The following is a 23,463-nucleotide window of genomic DNA, read 5'->3' as shown; positions in this document are numbered from 1 at the left end:
GACAGTGCAGCGTTCCCTCAGTACTGCTCCTCTGATGGTGCAGCGCACTCTCAGTACTGCCCCTCTGACAGTGCAGCGCTCCCTCAGTACTGCTCCTCCGACAGTGCAGCGCACTCTCAGTACTTCCCCTCCGACAGTGCAGCGCTCCCTCAATACTGCCCCTCTGATGGTGCAGCACTCCCCCAATACTGCCGCACCAACAGTGCGGCGTTCCCTCAGTGCTACCCCTCCGACAGTGCAGCGCTCCCTCAGTACTGACCATCTGACGGTGCGGTTCTCCCTCAGTACTGCCCCTCTGACAGTGCAGCGCTCCCTCAGTACTGCCCCTCCGACAGTGCAGCGCTCCCTCGATACTGCTCCTCTGACGGTGCAGTGCAACCTCAGTACTGCCCCTCCGCCAGTGCGGCACTCCTTTAGTACTGCACCTCCGAAAGTGCGGCGCTCCCTCAGTACTGACCCTCCAACAGTGCAGCGCTCCCTCAGTACTGCCCCTCCGACAGTGCAGCGCTCCCTCTGTACTGCCCCTCCAACAGTGCAACGCACCCTCAGTACTGCTCCTCCGATGTTGCTGCGCTCCCTCAGTACTGCCCCTCCGACAGTGCGGCGCTCCCTCTGTACTGCCCCTCCAACAGTGCAACGCACCCCCAGTACTGCTCCTCCGATGTTGCTGCGCTCCCTCAGTACAGCCCCTCCGACAGTGCGGCACTCCCTCAATACTGAGCCTCCAACAGTGCAGCGCACCCTCAGTACGGCTCCTCTGATGTTGCGGCTCTCCATCAGTACTGCCCCTCCAACGGTGCAGCGCTCCCTCAGTACTGCCCCTCCGACAGTGCAGCGCTCCCTCAGTACTGCCCCTCCGACAGTGCGGCGCTCCCTCAGTACTGCACCTCCGACAGTGCAGCGCTCCCTCAGTACTGACCCTCTGACGGTGCGGCGCTCCCTCAGTACTGCCCCTCTGACAGTGCAGCGCTCCCTCAGTACTGCCTCTCCGACAGTGCAGCGCTCCCTCGGTACTGCTCCTCTGACGGTGCAGCGCACCCTCAGTACTGCCCCTCCAACGGTGCAGCACGCCCCCAGTACTGCCCCTCCGACAGTGCGGCGCTCCCTCAGTACTGCCCCTCCGACAGTGCGGCGCTCCCTCAGTACTGACCCTCCAACAGTGCGGTGCTCCTTCTGTACTGCCCCTCCGACAGTGCGGCGCTCCCTCAGTACTGCCCCTCCGACATTGCAGCGCTCCCTCAGTACTGCCCGTCCGACAGTGCGGCGCTCCCTCAGTACTGCCCCTCCGACAGTGCGGCGCTCCCTCAGTACTGCCTCTCTGACAGTGCGGCGCTCCCTCAGTACTGTCCCTCCGACAGTGCAGTGCTCCCTCAGTACTGACCCTCCGACAGTGCAGCTCTCCCTCAGTATGGGCCCTCTGACAGTGCAGCGCTCCCTCAGTACTGCTTCTCCGACAGTGCAGCGCTCCCTCATTACTGCCCCTCCGACGGTGCAGCGCTCCCTCAGTATTGACCCTCCGACGGTGCGGCACTCCTTCAGTACTGCCCCCCCGACGGTGCAACGCTCCCTCAGTGATGACCCTCCGACGGTGTGGCACTCCCTCAGTACTGGCCCTCCGACGGTGCAGCACTTCCTCAGTACTGACCCTCCGACAGTGGAGGCGCTCCCTCTGTACTGCCCCTCCGACAGTGCTGCACTGCCTCAGTACTGCCCCTCTGATGGTGCAGCACTCCCTCAGTACTGCCCCTCCGACAGTGGAGGCGCTCCCTCAGTACTGCCTCTCCGACAGTGCAGCGCTCCCTCAGTACTGATCCTCTGACGGTGCAGCACTCCCTCAATACTGCCCCTCCGACAGTACGGCGTTCCCTCAGTACTGCCCCTCCGACAGTGCAGCGCTCCCTCAGTACTGACCCTCTGACGGTGCGGCGCTCCCTCAGTACTGCCCCTCTGACAGTGCAGCGCTCCCTCAGTACTGCCCCTCCGAGAGTGCAGCGCTCCCTCAGTACTGCCCCTTCGACAGTGCAGCGCTCCCTCAGTACTGACCCTCCGAGAGTGCAGCGCTCCCTCATTATGGGCCCTATGACAGTGCAGCGCTCTCTCAGTACTGCTTCTCCGACAGTGCAACGCTCCCTCAGTACTGCCCCTCCGATGGTGCAGCGCTCCCTCAGTACTGCCCCTCCGACAGTGCAGCTCTCCCTCAGTATGGGCCCTCTGACAGTGCAGCGCTCCCTCAGTACTGCTTCTCTGACAGTGCAGCGCTCCCTCATTGCTGCCCCTCCGACGGTGCAGCGCTCCCTCAGTATTGACACTCCGACGGTGCGGCACTCCTTCAGTACTGCCCCCCCGACGGTGCAACGCTCCCTCAGTCATGACCCTCCGACGGTGTGGCACTCCCTCAGTACTGGCCCTCCGACGGTGCAGCACTTCCCCAGTACTGACCCTCCGACAGTGGAGGCGCTCCCTCTGTACTGCCCCTCCGACAGTGCTGCACTGCCTCAGTACTGATCCTCTGACGGTGCAGCACTCCCTCAGTACTGCCCCTCCGACAGTGGAGGCGCTCCCTCAGTACTGCCTCTCCGACAGTGCAGCGCTCCCTCAGTACTGATCCTCTGACGGTGCAGCACTCCCTCAATACTGCCCCTCCGACAGTACGGCGTTCCCTCAGTACTGCCCCTCCGACAGTGCAGCGCTCCCTCAGTACTGACCCTCTGACGGTGCGGCGCTCCCTCAGTACTGCCCCTCTGACAGTGCAGCGCTCCCTCAGTACTGCCCCTCCGAGAGTGCAGCGCTCCCTCAGTACTGCCCCTTCGACAGTGCAGCGCTCCCTCAGTACTGACCCTCCGAGAGTGCAGCGCTCCCTCATTATGGGCCCTATGACAGTGCAGCGCTCTCTCAGTACTGCTTCTCCGACAGTGCAACGCTCCCTCAGTACTGCCCCTCCGACGGTGCAGCGCTCCCTCAGTACTGACCCTCCGACGGTGCGGCACTCCTTCAGTGCTGCCCCCCCGACGGTGCAGCGCTCCCTCAGTGCTGACCATCCGACGGTGCGGCACTCCCTTAGTACTGCCACTCCGACAGTGCAGCGCTCCCTCAGTGCTGCCCCACCGACAATGCAGCACTCCCTCAGTACTGACCCTCCGACGGTGCAGCACTCCCTCAGTACTGACCCTCCGACGGTGCGGCACTCCCTCAGTACTACCCCTCCGACTGTGCTGCACTCCCTCAGGACTGCCCCTCCGACAGTGCAGCACTCCCTCAGTACTGTCCCTCCGACGGTGCAGCACTCCCTCAGTACTGACCCTCCGACGGTGCGGCACTCCCTTCAGTACTGCCCCTCCGAAGGTGCAGCGCTCACTCAGTACTAGCCCTCCGACAGTGCAGCGCTCCCTCAGTACTAGCCCGCCGACAGTGCAGCGCTCCCTCAGTACTAGCCCTCCGACAGTGCAGCGCTCCCTCAATACTGCCCCTCCGACAGTGCGGCGCTCCCTCAGTCCTAGCCCCCCGATGGTGCAGCGCACCCTCTGTACTGCCCTCCCGACGGTGCGGCGCTCCCTCAGTACTGCCCCCCCGACGGTGCGGCGCACTCTCAGTACTGCCCCCCCGATGGTGCAGCACTCCCTCAGTACTGCCCCTGCGACAGTGCAGCGCTCCCTCAGTACTGCCCCTCCGACAGTGCGGCGCTCCCTCAGTCCTAGCAACCCGATGGTGCAGCGTACCCTCAGTACTGCACCCCCGACGGTGCGGCGCTCCCTCAGTACTGCACCCACGATGGTGCGGCGCTCCCTCAGTACTGCCCCCCCGACGGTGCGGCGCACTCTCAGTACTGCCACCCCCCCCCGACGATGCAGCACTCCCTCAGTACTGCCCCTCCGACGGTGCGGCGCTCCCTCAGTATTGGCAGCCCGAGAGTGTCGGCCTGGATTATGGGGGCTCGGGTCTCTGGTGTGTGGGGGCGGGGTGGGGGGGACCTCGAACCCACGACCTTCTGACACTTTAGTCCCTCAACCCTGCTGACTGAAACTGGGATTGAAATGCAAGGTTAATTCCAGGCTTGCTCACTGCACTGAAATCCAATTATTTAATCTTTCCAATTCCAACAGGGACTCAGGGAATACTGAACACAACTTCATTTCAAAACGAGATGAGTCAGGAAGGATTCAGCTCTCTCCTCACATCGGTGAGTCAAACTACTACAAGGGGCTAAGATTAAACATGGAACACACAGTGTCCAGGGTCTCCTGTACATGTACAATTCAAGCACAGAGTCAGGCCATCCGGCCCAACAGTCCATGCCGGTGTTTGTGCTCCACACGAGCCTCCTCCAACCCCTCTTCATGTCATCAACATATCCTTCTCTTCCTTTCTCCCCCATGTGCTTATCCAGCTTCCCCTTAAATGCATCTATGCAGTTCACCTCAGCTGCTCCCTGAGGTAGCGAGTTCCACATTCTAACCTCTCTCTGGGTAAAGAAGTTTCACCTGAATTCCCTATTGGATTTATTAGTGACTATCTTGTATTGATGGCTCCTAGTTCTGGTCTCCCCCACAAGTGGAAATATCTTCTCTTTGTCTACCCTATTGAATTCATTTCATAATCTTGAAGACCTCTACCAGGTCACCCCTCAGCCTTCTCTTTTCTAGAGAAAAGAGCCCCAGCCTGCTTAATCTTTCCTGATCGGTGTAACCTCAGTTCTGGTATCATTCTAGTAAATCTTCTTTGCACCCTCTCCAGTGCCTCTCTCTCCTTTTATGTAATATGGAGGCCAGAACTGTACCCAGTGCTCCAAGTGTGGTCTCGCCAGACCAGAACTGGGCACAGTGCTCCAAGTGTGGTCTCGCCAGACTAGAACTGGGCACAGTGCTCCAAGTGTGGTCTAACCAGACCAGAACTGGGCACAGTGCTCCAAGTGTGGTCTAACCAGACCAGAACTGTGCACAGTGCTCCAAGTGTGGTCTAACCAGACCAGAACTGTGCACAGTGCTCCAAGTATGGTCTAACCAGACGAGAACTTGGCACAGTGCTCCAAGTGTGGTCTAACCAGACCAGAACTTGGCACAGTGCTCCAAGTGTGGTGTAACCAGACCAGAACTGTGCACAGTGCTCCAAGTGTGGTCTAACCAGACCAGAACTGTGCACAGTGCTCCAAGTGTGGTCTAACCAGACCAGAACTGTGCACAGTGCTCCAAGTGTGGTCTAACCAGACCAGAACTGCGCACAGTGCTCCAAGTGTGGTCTAACCAGACCAGAACTGTGCACAGTGCTCCAAGTGTGGTCTAACCAGACCAGAACTGTGCACAGTGCTCCAAGTTTGGTCTAACCAGACCAGAACTGTGCACAGTGCTCCAAGTGTGGTCTAACCAGACCAGAACAGGTCACAGTGCTCCAAGTGTGGTCTCACCAAATCAGAACTGTGCACAGTGCTCGAAGTGTGGTCTAAACAGGCCAGAACTGTGCACAGTGCTCCAAGTATGGTCTAATCAGACCAGAACTGTGCACAGTGCTCCAAGTGTGGTCTAACCAGACCAGAACTGTGCACAGTGCTCCAAGTGTGGTCTAACCAGACCAGAACTGTGCACAGTGCTCCAAGTGTGGTCTAACCAGACCAGAACTCTGCACAGTGCTCCAAGTGTGGTCTAACCAGACCAGAACTGTGCACAGTGCTCCAAGTGTGGTCTAACCAGACCAGAACTGTGCACAGTGCCCCAAGTGTGGTCCAACCAGACCAGAACAGGTCACAGTGCTCCAAGTGTGGTCTCACCAAATCAGAACTGTGCACAGTACTCGAAGTGTGGTCTAACCAGGCCAGAACTGTGCACAGTGCTCCAAGTGAGGTCTATCCAGACCAGAACTGTGCACAGTGCTCCAAGTGTGGTCTAACCAGACCAGAACTGTGCACAGTGCTCCAAGTGTGATCTAACCAGACCAGAACTGTGCACACTGCTCCAAGTGTGGTCTAACCAGACCAGAACTGTGCACAGTGCTCCAAGTGTGGTCTACCCAGACCAGAACAGGTCACAGTGCTCCAAGTGTGGTCTCACCAAATCAGAACTGTGCACAGTGCTCCAAGTGTAGTCTAACCAGACCAGAACAGGTCACAGTGCTCCAAGTGTGGTCTCACCAAATCAGAACTGTGCACAGTGCTCGAAGTGTGGTCTAAACAGGCCAGAACTGTGCACAGTGCTCCAAGTATGGTCTAATCAGACCAGAACTGTGCACAGTGCTCCAAGTGTGGTCTAACCAGACCAGAACTGTGCACAGTGCTCCAAGTGTGGTCTAACCAGACCAGAACTGTGCACAGTGCTCCAAGTGTGGTCTAACCAGACCAGAACTCTGCACAGTGCTCCAAGTGTGGTCTAACCAGACCAGAACTGTGCACAGTGCTCCAAGTGTGGTCTAACCAGACCAGAACTGTGCACAGTGCCCCAAGTGTGGTCCAACCAGACCAGAACAGGTCACAGTGCTCCAAGTGTGGTCTCACCAAATCAGAACTGTGCACAGTACTCGAAGTGTGGTCTAACCAGGCCAGAACTGTGCACAGTGCTCCAAGTGTGGTCTAACCAGACCAGAACTGTGCACAGTGCCCCAAGTGTGGTCCAACCAGACCAGAACAGGTCACAGTGCTCCAAGTGTGGTCTCACCAAATCAGAACTGTGCACAGTACTCGAAGTGTGGTCTAACCAGGCCAGAACTGTGCACAGTGCTCCAAGTGAGGTCTATCCAGACCAGAACTGTGCACAGTGCTCCAAGTGTGGTCTAACCAGACCAGAACTGTGCACAGTGCTCCAAGTGTGATCTAACCAGACCAGAACTGTGCACACTGCTCCAAGTGTGGTCTAACCAGACCAGAACTGTGCCCAGTGCTCCAAGTGTGGTCTACCCAGACCAGAACAGGTCACAGTGCTCCAAGTGTGGTCTCACCAAATCAGAACTGTGCACAGTGCTCCAAGTGTAGTCTAACCAGACCAGAACAGGTCACAGTGCTCCAAGTGTGGTCTCACCAAATCAGAACTGTGCACAGTGCTCGAAGTGTGGTCTAAACAGGCCAGAACTGTGCACAGTGCTCCAAGTATGGTCTAATCAGACCAGAACTGTGCACAGTGCTCCAAGTGTGGTCTAACCAGACCAGAACTGTGCACAGTGCTCCAAGTGTGGTCTAACCAGACCAGAACTGTGCACAGTGCTCCAAGTGTGGTCTAACCAGACCAGAACTCTGCACAGTGCTCCAAGTGTGGTCTAACCAGACCAGAACTGTGCACAGTGCTCCAAGTGTGGTCTAACCAGACCAGAACTGTGCACAGTGCCCCAAGTGTGGTCCAACCAGACCAGAACAGGTCACAGTGCTCCAAGTGTGGTCTCACCAAATCAGAACTGTGCACAGTACTCGAAGTGTGGTCTAACCAGGCCAGAACTGTGCACAGTGCTCCAAGTGAGGTCTATCCAGACCAGAACTGTGCACAGTGCTCCAAGTGTGGTCTAACCAGACCAGAACTGTGCACAGTGCTCCAAGTGTGATCTAACCAGACCAGAACTGTGCACACTGCTCCAAGTGTGGTCTAACCAGACCAGAACTGTGCCCAGTGCTCCAAGTGTGGTCTACCCAGACCAGAACAGGTCACAGTGCTCCAAGTGTGGTCTCACCAAATCAGAACTGTGCACAGTGCTCCAAGTGTAGTCTAACCAGACCAGAACTGTGCACAGTGCTCCAAGTGTGGTCTAACTAGACCACAACTGTGCACAGTGCTCGAAGTGTGGTCTAACCAGACCACAACTGTGCACAGTGCTCCAAGTGTGGTCTAACCAGACCAGAACTGTGCCCAGTGCTCCAAGTGTGGTCTAACCAGACCAGAACTGTGCACAGTGCTCCAAGTGTGGTCTAACCAGACCAGAACTGTGCACAGTACTCGAAGTGTGGTCTAACCAGACCAGAACTGTGCACAGTGCTCCAAGTTTGGTCTAACCAGACCAGAACTGTCCACAGTGCTCCAAGTGTGGTCTAACCCGACCAGAACTGCGCACATTGCTCCAAGTGTGGTCTAACCAGACCAGAACTGTGCACAGTGCTCCAAGAGTGGGCTAACCAGACCAGAACTGTGTACAGTGCCCTAAGTGTGGTCGAACCAGACCAGTACTGTGCACAGTGCTCCAAGTGTGGGCTAACCAGACCTCCTTCTTCTTAGGCAGTCCCTCGGAATCGAGGATGACTGCCGTCCACACTAACAATGAGTTCTCATGTGACTGTTGAGTCCAATGCGGGACCTAATTTCTGTCACAGGTGGGGTAGATGGTGGTTGAAGGGGCGGGTGGGTGGGGTGCTTGGATTGACGTGCGCTGCCTGCGCTTGGCTCCCGCTTGCTCCCAGCAAAGAGACTCGAGGTGCTCAGCGCCTTCCCGGATGCTTCTCCTCCATTTTGTGCGGTCTTGGGCCAGGGATTCCCATGTGTCGATGGGGATGTTACACTTTTTCAAGGACACTTTGAGGGTGTCCTAGAAGTGCTTCCTCTGCCCACCTGTAGCACTCTTGCTGTGCCGGAGCTCCGAGTAGAACGCTTGTTTTGGGAGTGTCGTATCGGGCATGCGGACAATGTGACCCGTCCATCGGAGCTGATCGAGCATGGTCAAAGCTTCGATGCTGGGGATGTTGGCCTGAGCAGGAACACTGACGTTGGTGTGCCTATCCTGCCAATGGATTTGCAGGATCTTGTGGAGTCAGCATTGGTGGTACCTCTCCAGTGCTTTGAGGTGCCTGCTGTACATGGTCCATGCCTGAGGCATACAGCAGGGCGGGTATCACTGCTGCTCTGTAGACCATGAGCTTAGTGCCGGGTTTGAGGACCTGGTCTTCAAACACTCTCTTCCTCAGGCGCCTGAAGGCTGCACTGGCACACTGAAGGCGATCGTCGATGTCTGCCCTTGTTGACAGTAGGCTCCCGAGGTATGGAAAGTGGTCCACGTTGTCCAAGGCCTTGTTGTGGATTTTGATAAGTGGGGGGCAGCACTGTGTGGCAGGGGCAGGTTGGTAGAGGACCTTTGTCTTACGGATGTTTAGCGTAAGGCCCATGCTCTCGTATGCTTCGGTGAAGGTGTTTATGATGGTTTGGAGTTCGACTTCCGAGTGAGCGCCGACGCAAACGTCATCTGCATACTGTAATTCGACGACAGAGGATGGGACGACCTTGGATCTTGACTGGAGGCGACGGAGGTTGAACAGTTTCCCATTTGTTCTGTAAATTAGCTCCACTCTAGTGGGGAGCTTACAGAGGGTGAGATGGAGCATTGCAGCAAGGAAGATAGAGAAGAGCATTGATGCGATGACACAGCCTTGCTTGACCCCGGTTCGTATGTGAATTGGGTCTGTGGTGGAACCGTTGGTCAGGATCACGGCATGCATGTCGTCGTGAAGCAGGTGGATGATGGTGACAAACTTTTGAGGGCAGCCGAATTTGAGGAGGGCACTCCATAAACCCTCACGGTTGACAGTGAGGTCTAACCAGACCAGAACTGTGCCCAGTGCTCCAAGTGTGGTCTAACCAGACTGGAGCTGTGCACAGTGCTCCCAGTGTGGTCTAACCAGACTGGAGCTGTGCACAGTGCTCCCAGTGTGGTCTAACCAGACCAGAACTGTGCACAGTGCTCCAAGTGTGGTCTAACCAGACCAGAACTGTACACAGTGCTCCAAGTGAGGTCTCACCAGACCAGAACTGTACACAGTGTTCCAAGTGTGGTCTAACCAGACCAGAACTATGCACAGTTCTCCAAGTGTGGTCTAGCCAGACCAGAACGGTACACAGTGCTCCAAGTGTTGTCTAACCAGACCAGAACTGTACACAGTGCTCCAAGTGTGGTCTAACCAGGCTGAAACTGTACACAGTGCTGCAAGTGTGATCTAACCAGACTGAAACTGTAAACAGTGCTCCAAGTGTGGTCCAACCAGACTGAAACTGTACACAGTGCTCCAGGTGTGGTCTAACCAGACTGAAACTGTACACAGTGCGCCAAGTGTGGTCTAACCAGACCAGAACTGGACACAGTGCTCCAAGTGTGGTCTAACCAGACCAGAACTGTACACAGTGCTCCAAGTGTGGTCTAACCAGACCAGAACTGTACACAGTGCTCCAAGTGTGGTCTAACCAGACCAGAACTATGCACAGTTCTCCAAGTGTGGTCTAACTAGACCAGAACTGTACACAGTGCTCCAAGTGTGGTCTAACCAGACCAGAACTGGCCCAGTGCTCCAAGTGTGGTCTAACCAGACTGGAGCTGTGCACAGTGCTCCCAGTGTGGTCTAACCAGACTGGAGCTGTGCACAGTGCTCCCAGTGTGGTCTAACCAGACCAGAACTGTGCACAGTGCTCCAAGTGAGGTCTCACCAGACCAGAACTGTACACAGTGTTCAAAGTGTGGTTTAACCAGACCAGAACTATGCACAGTTCTCCAAGTGTGGTCTAGCCAGACCAGAATGGTACACAGTGCTCCAAGTGTTGTCTAACCAGACCAGAACTGTACACAGTGCTCCAAGTGTGGTCTAACCAGACTGCAACGGTGCACAGTGCCCCCAGTGTCGTCTAACCAGACCAGAACTGTGCACAGTGCTCCAAGTGTGGTCTAACTAGACCAGAATTGTGCACAGTGCCCCCTGTGAGGTCTAACCAGAGCAGAACTGCGCACAGTGCTCCAAGTGTGGTCTAACCTGACCAGAATTGTGCACAATGCTCCAAGTGAGGTCTAACCAGACCAGACCTGTGCCCAGTGCTCCAAGTGTGGTCTAACCAGACCAGAACTGGGCACAGTCCTCCAAGTGTGGTCTAACCAGACCAGAACTGTGCACAGAGCTCCAAGTGTGGTCTCACCAGACCAGAACTGTGCACAGTGCTCCAAGTGCGGTCTAACCAGACCAGAACTGTGCCCAGTGCTCCAAGTTTAGTCTAACCAGAACAGAACTGTGCACTGTGCTCCAAGTGTGGTCTCACCAGACCAGAACTGTGCCCAGTGCTCCATGTGTGGTCTAACCAGACCAGAACTGGGCACAGTGCTCCAAGTGTGGTCTCACCAGACCAGAACTGTGTACAGTGCTCCAAGTGAGGTCTAACCAGACCAGAACTGTACACAGTGCTCCAAGTATGGTCTCACCAGACCAGAACTGTGCACAGTGCTCCAAGTGAGGTCTAACCAGACCAGAACTGTACACAGTGCTCCAAGTGTCGTCTAACTATGGTTCGATAAAAGTTTAACATCAGATCTCTGCTTTTCAATTCTATCCCTCTAAAAATTAACCCCAGAGCTTGGTTTCCATTTTCCAATGGCCTTATTAACCTAAAGCATTACAACTACATACACGTCAGATATACACAGTGTGAGCACTGACACTGGTATCTGTGCACATGAACTTAGCAGTCTCCTGGTGGGAAGTGTAAATGTGTTCGATGTTGGGGGTGTGTGGTGGGGGCTCTAGAAGGCACCCCTGGGACTCAGGTCAGGAAACACCTGGTGTGAGCAGAAAATACTGGACAGGGCCACCGTCTCAATGACTTATCTTTGTTTTAGGATACAGTGGTCCTAGGATCCCTGGGTGCGTATGGTTGGAGTGGAGGACTCCTACTTTACCAAGGACAGAAAGAGATCTTCATCAACATCTCCACCACTGACAAAGATATCAGAAACAGTTACTTAGGTAAGCTACACTTCAAGCTCCCTCCCTCTTAGATACAAAGTAAAGATTCCTCTATACTGTCCCATCAAACACTCCCAGGGCAGGTACAGCATGGGTTAGATACAGAGTAAAGCTCCCTCTACACTGTCCCATCAAACACTCCCTGGGCAGGTACAGCAAGGGTTAGATACAGAGTAAAGCTCCCTTGACATTGTCCCAGCAAACACTTCCAGGGCAGGTACAGCACGGGTTAGATACAGAGTAAAGCTCCCTCTACACTGTCCCATCAAACACTCCCAGGGCAGGTACAGCATGGGTTAGATACAGAGTAAAGCTCCCTCTACACTGTCCCATCAAATACTCCCAGGGCAGGTACAGCACGAGTTAGATACAGAGTAAAGCTCCATCTACACTGTCCCATCAAACACTCCCAGGGCAGGTACATCACGGGTTAGATACAGAGTAAAGCTCCCTCTACACTGTCCCATCAAACACTCCCAGGGCAGGTACAGCACGAGTTAGATACAGAGTAAAGCTCCCTCTAACCTGTCCCATCAAACACTCCCAGGGCAGGTACATCACGGGTTAGATACAGAGTAAAGCTCCCTCTACACTGTCCGATCAAACACTCCCAGGGCAGGTACAGCACGAGTTAGATACAGAGTAAAGCTCACTCTACACTGTCCCATCAAACACTCCCAGGGCAGGTACAACATGGGTTAGATACAGAGTAAAGCTCCCTCTACACTGTCCCATCAAACTCTCCCAGGCAGGTACAGCACAGGTTAGATACAGAGTAAAGCTCCCTCTAACTGTCCGATCAAACACTCCCAGGGCAGGTACAGCACGAGTTAGATACAGAGTAAAGCTGCCTCTACACTGTCCCATCAAACACTCCACTCTGATTCTCAGGATACTCTGTGCAAGAGGCCACTCGGTCCGGCGCAGTTTTCTACGTGGCCGGAGCCCCTCGCTATCGGCACAGAGGAGAGGTGATTGTCTTCCGACAAGGAGTGAACGGCAGTTGGGAGGATGGGCAGCACATCCTGGGAGAGCAGGTAGGAACAGCTGGTGTGATCGGTCAGTGGGTCGCACACTCGCCTCTGAATCTGTACTGAGGGAGCGCCGCACTGTCGGAGGGGCAGTACTGAGGGAGCGCTGCACTGTTGGAGGGGCAATACTGAGGGAGCGCCGCACTGTTGGAGGGGCAGTACTGAGGGAGCACCGCACTGTCGGAGGGGCAGTACTGAGGGAGCGCCGCACTGTCGGAGTGGCAGTACAGAGCGAGCCCTGCACTGTCAGAGTGGCAGCATTAAGAACATAAGAACATAAGAAATAGGAGCAGGAATAGGCCACTTGGCCGCTCGAGCCTGCTCCGCCATTCAATAAGTTCATGGGTGAACTAGGGATCAAAGCCACTTCCCAATTCGCTCCTCATAACCCTTCACTCCCTTATCTTGCAAAAATTTGTCTATCTCCACTTTAACTGTATTTAATGACCCAGCCTCCACAGCTCTCTGGGGCAGAGGATTCCACAAATTTAAGACCCTCTGAGAGAATAAATTCCTCCTCATCTCAGTTCTAAAAGGGCGACCCTTTATTCTGAGACTGTGCCCCCGAGTTCTAGATTTCCCCATGAGGGGAAACATCCTCTCTGCATCTACCCTGTCGAGCCCCCTCAGTATCTTATATGTTTCGATAAGATCACCTCTCATTCTTCTAAACTCCAATGAGTATAGGCTCAGCCTGCTCAATCTTTCGTCTTAAGTCAAACCCCTCATCTCTGGAATTAACCTAGTGAACCTTCTCTGAACTGCCTCCAATGCAAGTATATCCTTCCTTAAATAAGGAGCCCGAAACTGTACGCTCCAGGTGTGGTCTCACCAATACCCTGTACAGTTGTAGCAAGACTTCCCTACTTTTATACTCCACCCCCCTTTGAAATAAAGGACAACATTCCATTTGCCTTTTTGATTACTTGCTGTACCTACATGCTACCTTTTTGTGTTTCATGCACAAGGTCCCCCAGGTCCCTCTGAACTGTAGCATTTTGTAATCTCTCTCCATTTAAATAATAGTTTGCTTTTTTATTTTTCCTGCCAAAGTGGATAACCTCACACTTTCCCACATTATACTCCATCTGCCAAATGTTTGCCCACTCACCTAGCCTGCCTATATCTCTTTGCAGATGCTTTGAGTCCTCTGCACAACTTGCTTTTCCACCCATCTTTGTATTATCCGCAAACTTGGCTACATTACACCCGATCCCTTCATCCAACTCATTAATGTAGATTGTAAATAGTTGGGGCTCCAGCACCGATCCTTGTGACACCCCACTAGTTACCGTTTGCCAACCAGAAAATCACCCATTTATCCCGACGCTCTGCCTTCTGTTATTAAGTCAATTCTCTATCCATGCTAATGTAGGAATGGCTAGATTCCTAACTAAAGGACTGAGGTCGAGTCAGTCTATCAAACAAACGATGTTTAATACTATTCAACAGAGTTTAACACGAAAACACAGGAGAACTAAATTACAGGTCTGTACTCTTTGCTGGCTCCACGAGGACTGGCTAGGGTGGCTCCCCAGCCTGATGTCATGATGTCAACACGTTTTCCCGCTGCTGGAGGATCACGTGATGAACGTGATGACGTCATCGCGTTTGGTCTCATTCTTAAAGGGACTGCGCTATGTACATGCAATAATATGAACAAAGATACAGATTCATTCTGTAGCTAATAATTTGTTAAAGATAATTATGTACATTAGATCAGAGTCCCCTGGTGGCTCTGCCACATGCGCCCCCCCAGAATTGTCTTTAACAGTAAAAGTCAATCGACTAGGAGGTATGACAAGCCTGTCAGAGCGACTCCTGTATTCTTGGAGTGGACGTTGTTGAACAGCTGGCGGGCTGGCAGATGGAAGCCTTGGGTTTGGCGTGGATGCAGTGGGAGGTTGACCACGTCGTGGTGGCTGTGCGGTCTCTACTGGCCGGTCGATGTCCAGGCGTGCCGGTTTGAGACGGTCAATGGATATGTGGTCGGGTTTACCACCGATGTCTACGGAGAAACTCTTGTCGCCTGTCTCCAGTACGCGGAAAGGGCCTGTGTAAGGGGCCTTGAGCGGATCCCTATGGGCATCATGACGAATGAATACAAATTCAGCAGTCTTTAGCTCCGCAGGTACGTGTGAAGATGGAAGGCCGTGATGCAAAGTTGGGATAGACGCAAAAGCCTTTGCTGTTTCCCGGTGGTTGCTGAGTTGGTCGGCTGCGGACCACGGCTCAGTTGGAAGTGGCAGGAAATCTCCCGGTACGCAGAGTGGCTGACCGTACATGAGCTCCGCGGCAGACGATTGCAGGTCCTCTTTGGGTGCCGTGCGAAGACCCAACACGACCCACGGAAGCTTATCCACCCATCCGGCGCCTTGGAGGCTGGCCCTCAGCGATGCCTTTGACGATCTGTGGAAACGTTCACACAAACCGTTTGCGTGCGGGTGATAGGCCATGGTGCGGTGAAGCTTGGTGCCGAGACCCTGCGCCACAGCGTTCCAGAACTCGGAAGAGAACTGTGGACCGCGGTCTGAAGAAATGTCCACCGGAACGCCAAAACGTGCAACCCACGAGGAGAGGAATGCACTGGCGACATCAGCGGACGTAGTAGACGCCAAAGGAACTGCCTCTGGCCATCTAGTAGTACGATCAACCATGGTGAGGATGTGTGTGAACCCCTGTGATGGTGGAAACGGCCCGACGAGGTCCACGTTGACATGGTCGAATCGACGTTCTGGTACTGCGAACGTGGCCAATGGGGCCTTGACGTGACATTGCACCTTAGACTTTTGACAGATGACGCAGGTGTTAGCCCAGTCACGGATATCCTTACGCATTCCTCTCCAGACGAACTTAGCCAACATTAATTTTTGAGATGCCTTCACGCCAGGATGGGAAAGCCCATGTATGGCGTCAAAAACTTTGCGGCGCCAGGCAACTGGAACGATCGGGCGGGGATCTCCCATGGAGACATCGCAGAGTAACGAGGTGCCTGCTGCGTGGAATTGCACATCGGCCGGTTGGAGGCTAGAGGTGTCGGTGCGATACGCCTGTGTTTCAGGGTCGGATGCCTGATCGGTGGCCATGAGGGCATAATCGATGCCCAGCTGGACCGCCCGTATGGTCGCGCGAGAAAGGCAATCAGCTACCAAGTTGTCCTTGCCAGCTACGTGTTGGATGTCTGTCGTGAATTCTGAAATGAAAGTTAGCTGTTGCTGCTGCCGAGCCGACCACGGTTCGGCGGTCTTGGCCATGGCGAAGGTCAGTGGTTTGTGATCTACAAACGCAGTGAAGGGACGTCCTTCTAACAAAAAACGGAAATGGCGGATAGCCAGGAACAGCGCCAGCAACACCCAGTCGAAAGTGCTGTATTTGCGTTCATTGCGCCGGAGTTGGCGGCTGAAAAACGCCAGTGGTTGCCACGTCCCGTTGACCCACTGTTCCTGTACGGCGCCTATGGCATAGTCGGAAGCGTCGGTGGTAAGGGCGATGGTGGCACCTGGCAGAGGGTGCGCCAACATAGTTGCATTGGCTAGAGCAGTTTTTGTGTTGTCGAAAGCATTGTCCATTTCGACCGTCCAGGCTATTGTATCCTTTCCAGCTTTGCATTTGAGGGCCTCGTAGAGGGGCTGCATGAGTTGTGCTGCCTTCAGTACAAAGTGGTGGTAGAAATTCACCATGCCCAGTAATTCATGAAGAGCCTTGGTGGACTGCGGCCTTGGGAATGCCGTAATTGCTTCGACCTTTGATTGCAGCGGAATTGTGCCCTTCGAAGTAATGCGGTGGCCCAAGAAGTCAATCTGCTGTAGGCCGAACTGACACTTGGCCGGGTTGATTATGAGGCCATGTTGGCTGAGGCGCCGAAAGAGGGTGCGTAGATGGGAGACGTGTTCCTCTTTGGTAGAGCTGGCTATCAGGATGTCGTCGAGGTAGACAAATAAAAACTTAAGATCCCGCAGGACCGAGTCCATTAGTCGCTGAAAAGCCTGTGCAGCGTTCTTGAGCCCGAATGGCATCCGTAGAAACTTGAACAGTCCAAAGGGCGTGATGACTGCAGTTTTCTGGATGTCCTGCAGGTGTACGGGAACTTGGTGGTAGCCACGGACGAGGTCGACCTTGGAGAAGATTGAGTTTCCCGCCAAATGGGCAGAGAAATCCTGAATATGCGGGATCGGGTACCGATCGGGAGTAGTGGCGTCATTAAGGCGTCGGTAGTCCCTGCATGGCCGCCATCCGCCGCCGGGCTTTGGGGCGATGTGGAGAGGCGAGCACCAGGGACTATTCGACCGGCGAATAATCCCCAGCCATTCCATCATGGCAAACTCTGCCTTGGCAGCCGAGAGCTTGCCGGGTTCCAGGCGCCGAGCTCGTGCGTAAACTGGAGAGCCAGTCGTAGTAATGTGGTGTTCGACACCATGCTTAGTGGCCGAGGAGGAGAAAGTGGGCTCGGTCAGCTCCTAGAATTCACCTAATAGGCGAGTGAACTCGTCCGGCGAGGGCAATGCGCAGGAGACAGTGTGCGACGTTGCGGAACTGCGGAAGCAAGGGATGGAGTGGAAGGTGGCCGCGTTAACCAATCGACGATTTCTTACATCCACCAAGAGGCTGTTGGCGCACAAGAAATCCGCGCCGAGGATGGCTTGCGAAACCTTGGCTGTGATGAATTCCCACTGAAACCGTTGCCCACCGAAGCACACCTGGACCCGCCGTTTGCCAAAGGTACGAATGGCCCCGCCATTAGTTGCCTCGAGGGAGAGGCCATGCCTCCCAGACTGAATATCGAGTGCTGAGGCAGGAAGGATGCTACACTGCGCCCCGGTGTCACATAAAAAGCACCGGCCCGAGAGGGAATCTGTAATGTAGAGGAGCTTCCCGGAATTTCCAACTGCCATCGCGGCCGCGGAACGTCCCTCAGACTCGGTCCTCCTTTTCTGGAGTTGCTGCTGGTGTTGATGTTGGGTTTTTTTTAGGCGCGAAACTGCAGGGAGGGTGGCAGCCTCTGGCTTTCGCGCCAAAACGGGCGTGGTAAAAGCACAAGCCGGGGGATGGAGGCGTCGGGGCAGCGTTCGTGGGGGAGGGGTGCCTCGTGGCGGCGCAGGATTGCTGCGTGACCGCATAAATCGTATCTGCTTCTGCAGCAAGTGCTGCGCAATCTGTGGCTTCCGATCTGGCAAGTGCAGCCTGAACCTGCTCGGGTAGTTGACTCAGGAATAACTCCCGAAAGAGGAAACATTGTGGTTCGGAGCCAAGGAGCGTGAGCATCTGGCTAATTAACTCAGATGGCTTGGAATCGCCAAGCCCGGGCATAGCGAGCAGTCGGCGGGCATGCTCCACCTTCGTGAGCCCGAAGGCCTTAATTAAACGCGCTTTAAGAGTATCATACTTGCTGTCAACCGGGGGTTTATGAGCAGGCTGATGATCCGTGAGGCCGTGGAGCTGTCGAGTGTGGAGACCATGTAAAGGTAACGGGTCTGATCCGCAACGATGTTTCGGAGTTCGAATTGTGCTTCTGCTTGAACGAACCAGGAGGCCACCTGTTGTTCCCAAAACTGTGGGAGCTTCAAAGTCACGGAGTTCGCTTCCATGTTTCGTTTCACTTCGCTTCTTCCGCGAAAATTGTTCACGAAAATTCGGGGTCACCACTGTAGGAATGGCTAGATTCCTAACTAAAGGACTGAGGTCGAGTCAGTCCATCAAACAAACGATGTTTAATACTATTCAACAGAGTTTAACACGAAAACACAGGAGAACTAAATTACAGGTCTGTACTCTTTGCTGGCTCCACGAGGACTGGCTAGGGCGGCTCCCCAGCCTGACGTCATGATGTCATCACATTTTCCCGCTGCTGGAGGATCACGTGATCAACGTGATGACGTCATCGCATTTGGTCTCATTCTTAAAGGGACCGCGCTATGTACATGCAATAATATGAACAAAGATACAGATTCATTCTGTAGCTAATAATTTGTTAAAGATAAATATGTACATTAGATCAGAGTCCCCTGGTGGCTCTGCCACACTAATATATTACCCCCAACTCTGTGAGCTCTAATCTTGTGCAGTAACCTTTTATGTGGCACCTTATCGAATGCCTTCTGGAAATCCAAATATACCACATCCACTGGCTCACACTTGTCCACCCTGCTTGTTGCATCCTCAAAGAACTCCAGCAAATTTTTAAGCATGATTTCCCTTTCCTAAAACCATGCTGACTCTGTTTGACTGCAGTATGTTTTTCTAAATGCCCTGCTACTGCTTCCTTAATGAAGGACTCCAGCATTTTCCCAACGACAGATGTTAGGCTAACTGGTCTATAGTTTCCTGCTTTCTGTCTCCCTCCTTTCTTAAATAGGGGTGTTACATTAGCGGTTTTCCAATCTGCTGGGACCTCTCCAGAGTCCAGGGAGTTTTGGTATATTGCAACCAATGCTCCACTATCTCTGCAGCCACTTTTAAGACCCTGGGATGCAGGCCATCTGGTCCAGGGGACTTGTCGTCTTTTAGTCCCATTATTTTACCGAGTACTATTTCCTTAGTGATAGTGATTGTCTTTAGTTCCCCACTCCCTGTGGCCCCTTGATTATCCATTATTGGGATGTTGTTAGTGTCTTTTACCATGAACACAGATACAAAATATTTGTTCAGAGTTTCTGCCATTTCCCCATTCCCCATTATTAATTCCCCAGTCTCATCCTCTAAGGGACCAATGTTTACTTTAGCTACCCTCTTCCTTTTTATATACCTGTAGAAGCTCTTACTATCTGTTTTAATGTTTCTTACCAGTTTACTCTCATAATTGATCTTCTCTCTATTATTTTTTTAGTCATCCTTTGCTGGTTTTAAAAATGTCCCAATCCTCTGGTCTCCCACCAATCTTGACAACATTGTATGCCTTCGTTTTCAATTTGATACCATCCTTTACTTCCTTAGTTAGCCACGGATAGTGCTCCCTTCTCTTAAAATCTTTCTTTCTCACTGGAATATATTTTTGTTGAGAGTTATGAAATATCTCCTTAAATGTCCGCCACTGCATTTCAACTTTCTTACCCTTTATTTGTTTTTCCAGTCCACTTTAGCCAGTTCTGCCCTCATGCCATTATAATTGCCTTTGTTTAAGATCAGGACACTGGTTTGGGATACAACTTTCTCACCCTCCAACTGAATTTGAAATTCAACCATGCTATGATCACTCTTTCCTAGAGGATCCTTTACTATGAGATCATTTATTAATTCTGTCTCATTACATAGTACCAGATCCAAGATAGCCTGCTCCCTGGTTGGTTCCATTACATACTGTTCTAGGAAAACATCCCGGATGCACTCTATGAACTCCTCCTCCAGGCTATCATGGCCAATTTGATTTGTCCAATCAATATGGAGATTAAAATTACCCATGATAATTACCGTACCTTTTTTACAGGCCTCCATTATTTGTTGTTTTATACTCTGTCCAACAGCATTGCTACTGTTCGGGGGCCTGAAGACTACGCCCACCAGAGACATTTTCCCCTTATTATTTTTTATCTCCACCCAAACCGATTCCACATCTTGATCTTCTGATCCAGTATCACTTCTCACCACGGCACTGATCGCATCTTTTACCAACAAAGCCACCCCACCTCCCTTTCCTTTCTTTCTATCCTTCCGAATTATCATACACCCTGGAATATTCAGTTCCCAACCCTGGTCGCCTTGCAACCATGTCTCTGTATTGGCGATCAGATCACACCCATTTGTATCTATTTGTGCCGTCAACTCATCTATCTTGTTACGAATGCTGCGTGCATTCAGGTATAGAGTTTTTAACTTTGTCTTTTTTACCATTTTTCCTTGTTTTGGCCCCATTTTCTGTTACACTCTTACTTTTAAACATTCTGTCCTTTCCTGTTACACTCTGGTTATTATTTCCCCCATCTCTATCCTGCTCTCTTGCTTTCTCTTTTCTCATTGACTTTTTATTTTCCCGCTCACCTGGATCCTCCACCCCACGATTGAGTTTAAAGCCCTCTCTACAGCCCGAGTTATTCGATTTGCCAGGACTCTAGCCCCAGCATGGTTCAAGTGAAGCCTGACCAAACAGAACAGCTCCCTCTTACCCCAGAACTGGTGTCAGTGCCCCACAAAGCGAAACCCATTTCTCCCACACCAGTCTTTGAGCCACTCATTAAATCCTCTGATCTTATTTACCCTACAAACAACTCCACTCGCGGCTCAGGTAGTAATCCAGAGATTATTACCTTTGTGGTTTTGCTTTTTAATTTAGCCTCTAGCTGCTCAAACTCTCTCAGCAGAACCTCTTTCTTTGTCCTACATATGTCATTGCTACCTACGTGGACCATGACGACTGGATCTTCCCCCTCCCACTCCAAGTTTCTCTCCAGCCTAGAGGAGAAGTCCTTAACCTTGGCAACACAGCCTTCAAGACTCATGCTCTCAGCTGCGGAGAACAGTATCTATCCCCCCTCCCTATACTGTCTCCTACCACTACCACATTTCTTATTGCTCCCCCCACTTGAATGGCTCCCTGTATCATGGTGCTGTGGTCAATTTACTCATCCTCCCTGCAGTCCCTGGCCTTGTCCACACAGGGAGTAAGAACCTCGTACCTGTTGGACAAGGACAAGGGCTGAGGCTCCTCCACCACTACCTCCTGGATCCCAATACCTGCCTCGCATGTAGTCACACCCTCCTGTCCCTGACCATGGGCCAAATTGGAAGTAATTATTCTAGTGGGTGCGACTGAGGGAAGCGCTGAGGGAGTGCTGCACTGTCGGAGGGGCAGTGCTGAGGAGGTGCTGCACTGTCGGAGGGCAATACTGAGGGAGCGCTGCACTGTCAGAGGGGCAGTGCTGAGGAGGTGCTGCACTGTCGGAGGGCAATACTGAGGGAGCGCTGCACTGTCAGAGGGGCAGTGCTGAGGAGGTGCTGCACTGGGAGGGGGAGTACTGAGGGAGTGCTGCACTGTCGGAGGGCAGTACTGTGGAAGTGCTGCACTGTCAGAGGGGCAGTACTGAGGGAGTGCTGCACTGTCGGAGGGGAAGTGTTGCGGAAGCGCTTCATTGACGGAGCGGCAGTACTGAGGGAGCGCTGCACTGTCGGAGGGGCAGTATTGAGGGAGTGCTGCACAGTCGGAGGGGCAGTACTGAGGGTGCGCTGCACTGTCAGAGGGACAGTACAGAGGGAGAGCTGCACTGTAGGAGGGGCAGTGATGAGGAAGTGCTGCACTGTCAGAGGGGCAGTGCTGAAGAAGCGCTGCACCATCGGAGGGGCAGTACTGAGGCAGAGCAGCACTGTGGCGGGGGGGCAGTACTGAGGGAGCGCTGCACTGTCGGAGGGGGAGTACTGAGGGAGCACTGCACTGTCGGAGGGGCAGTACTGAGGGAGCGCTGCACTGTTGGAGGGGCAGTACTGACGGAGAGCTGCACTGTCGGAGGGGCAGTACTGAGGGAGTGCTGCACTGTCGGAGGTGGAGTACTGAGGGAGCGCTGCACTGCCGGAGGGGCAGTACCGCAGGATCGCTGCACTGTCGGAGGGGCAGTATTGAGGGAGCGTTGCACTGTTGGAGGGTCAGTACTGAGGGAGCGTCGCACTGTCGGAGGGGCAGTACTGGGGGAGCATCGCACTGTCGGAGGGGCGGTACTGAGGGAGCGCTGCACTGTCGGAGGGGCAGTACTGACGGAGTACTTAACTGTCAGAGGGCAGTACTGAGGGAGCGCTGCACTGTCGGAGGGGGAGTACTGAGGGAGCGCTGCACTGTCGGAGGGGCAGTACTGAGGGAGCTCTGCACTGTTGGAGGGGCAGTACTGAGGGAGTGCTGCACTGTCGGAGGGGCAGTACTGAGGGAGTGCTGCACTGTCGGAGGAGGAGTTCTGAGGGAGCGCTGCACTGCCGGAGGGGCAGTACCGCAGGAGCACTGCACTGTCGGAGGGGCAGTACTGAGGGAGCGCTGCACTGTTGGAGGGGTAGTACTGACGGAGTGCTTAACTGTCGGAGGGGGAGTAGTGAGGGAGCGCTGCACTGTCGGAGGGGCAGTACTGAGGGAGTACTGCACTGTCGGAGGGGCAGTACTGAGGAACCGCTGCACTGTCGGTGGGGCAGTACTGAGGGAGAACTGCGCTGCCGGAAGGGCAGTACTGTAGGAGTGCAGAACTGCCGGAGAGGCAGTACTGAGGGAGTGCTGCACTGTCGGAGGGGCAGTGCTGAGTGAGAGCTGCAATGCCGAAGGGGCAGTACCGTAGGAGCGCTGCACTGTCCGAGGGGCAGTACTGAGGGAGCACTGCACTGTCGGAGGGGCAGAACTGGGGGAGCATCGCCTTGTCGGAGAGGCAGTTCTGGGGGAGCATCGCAATGTTGGAGGGGCAGTACCGAGGGAGCGCTGCACTGTCAGAGGGGCAGTACTGAGTGAGTGCTGCACTGTCGGTGGGGCAGTACTGAGCGAGAGCTGCGCTGCTGGAAGGGCAGTACTGTAGGAGCGCAGAACTGCAGGAGGCGCAGTACTGAGGGAGTGCTGCATTGTTGGAGGGGCAGTACTGAGGGAGCGTCGCAGTGTCGGAGGGGCAGTACTGGGGGAGCATCGCACTGTCGGTGGGGCGGTACTGAGGGAGCGCTGCACTGTCGGAGGGGCAGTACTGACGGAGTACTTAACTGTCGGAGGGCAGTACTGAGGGAGCGCTGCACTGTCGGAGGGGCAGTACTGACAGAGTGCTTAACTGTCGGAGGGGGAGTAGTGAGGGAGTGCTGCACTGTCGGAGGGGCAGTACTGAG

General features: G+C 53.9%; 1 protein-coding gene across 1 annotated transcript in view; it reads left to right on the top strand.

Moving 5' to 3' along the window:
- The window catches only part of LOC147095432 (integrin alpha-X-like), a 245,987-nt gene that overhangs the window by 147,402 nt on the left and 75,122 nt on the right, over positions 1-23,463 (top strand). The window contains exons 10-12 of the mRNA XM_085973634.1: positions 4,101-4,177; positions 11,542-11,668; positions 12,560-12,705. Coding sequence (XP_085829760.1) covers positions 4,101-4,177; positions 11,542-11,668; positions 12,560-12,705 — 350 coding nt within the window. The remainder of the gene's footprint in view (positions 1-4,100; positions 4,178-11,541; positions 11,669-12,559; positions 12,706-23,463) is intronic.

This window comes from Somniosus microcephalus, unplaced genomic scaffold (genome assembly GCF_052327205.1).
Source record: "Somniosus microcephalus isolate GS21.2 unplaced genomic scaffold, FLI_Smic_1.0 unresolved_chr1, whole genome shotgun sequence".
Taxonomy (NCBI): Eukaryota; Metazoa; Chordata; class Chondrichthyes; order Squaliformes; family Somniosidae; genus Somniosus; species Somniosus microcephalus.
This window is presented reverse-complemented; position numbering and strand designations above follow the sequence as displayed.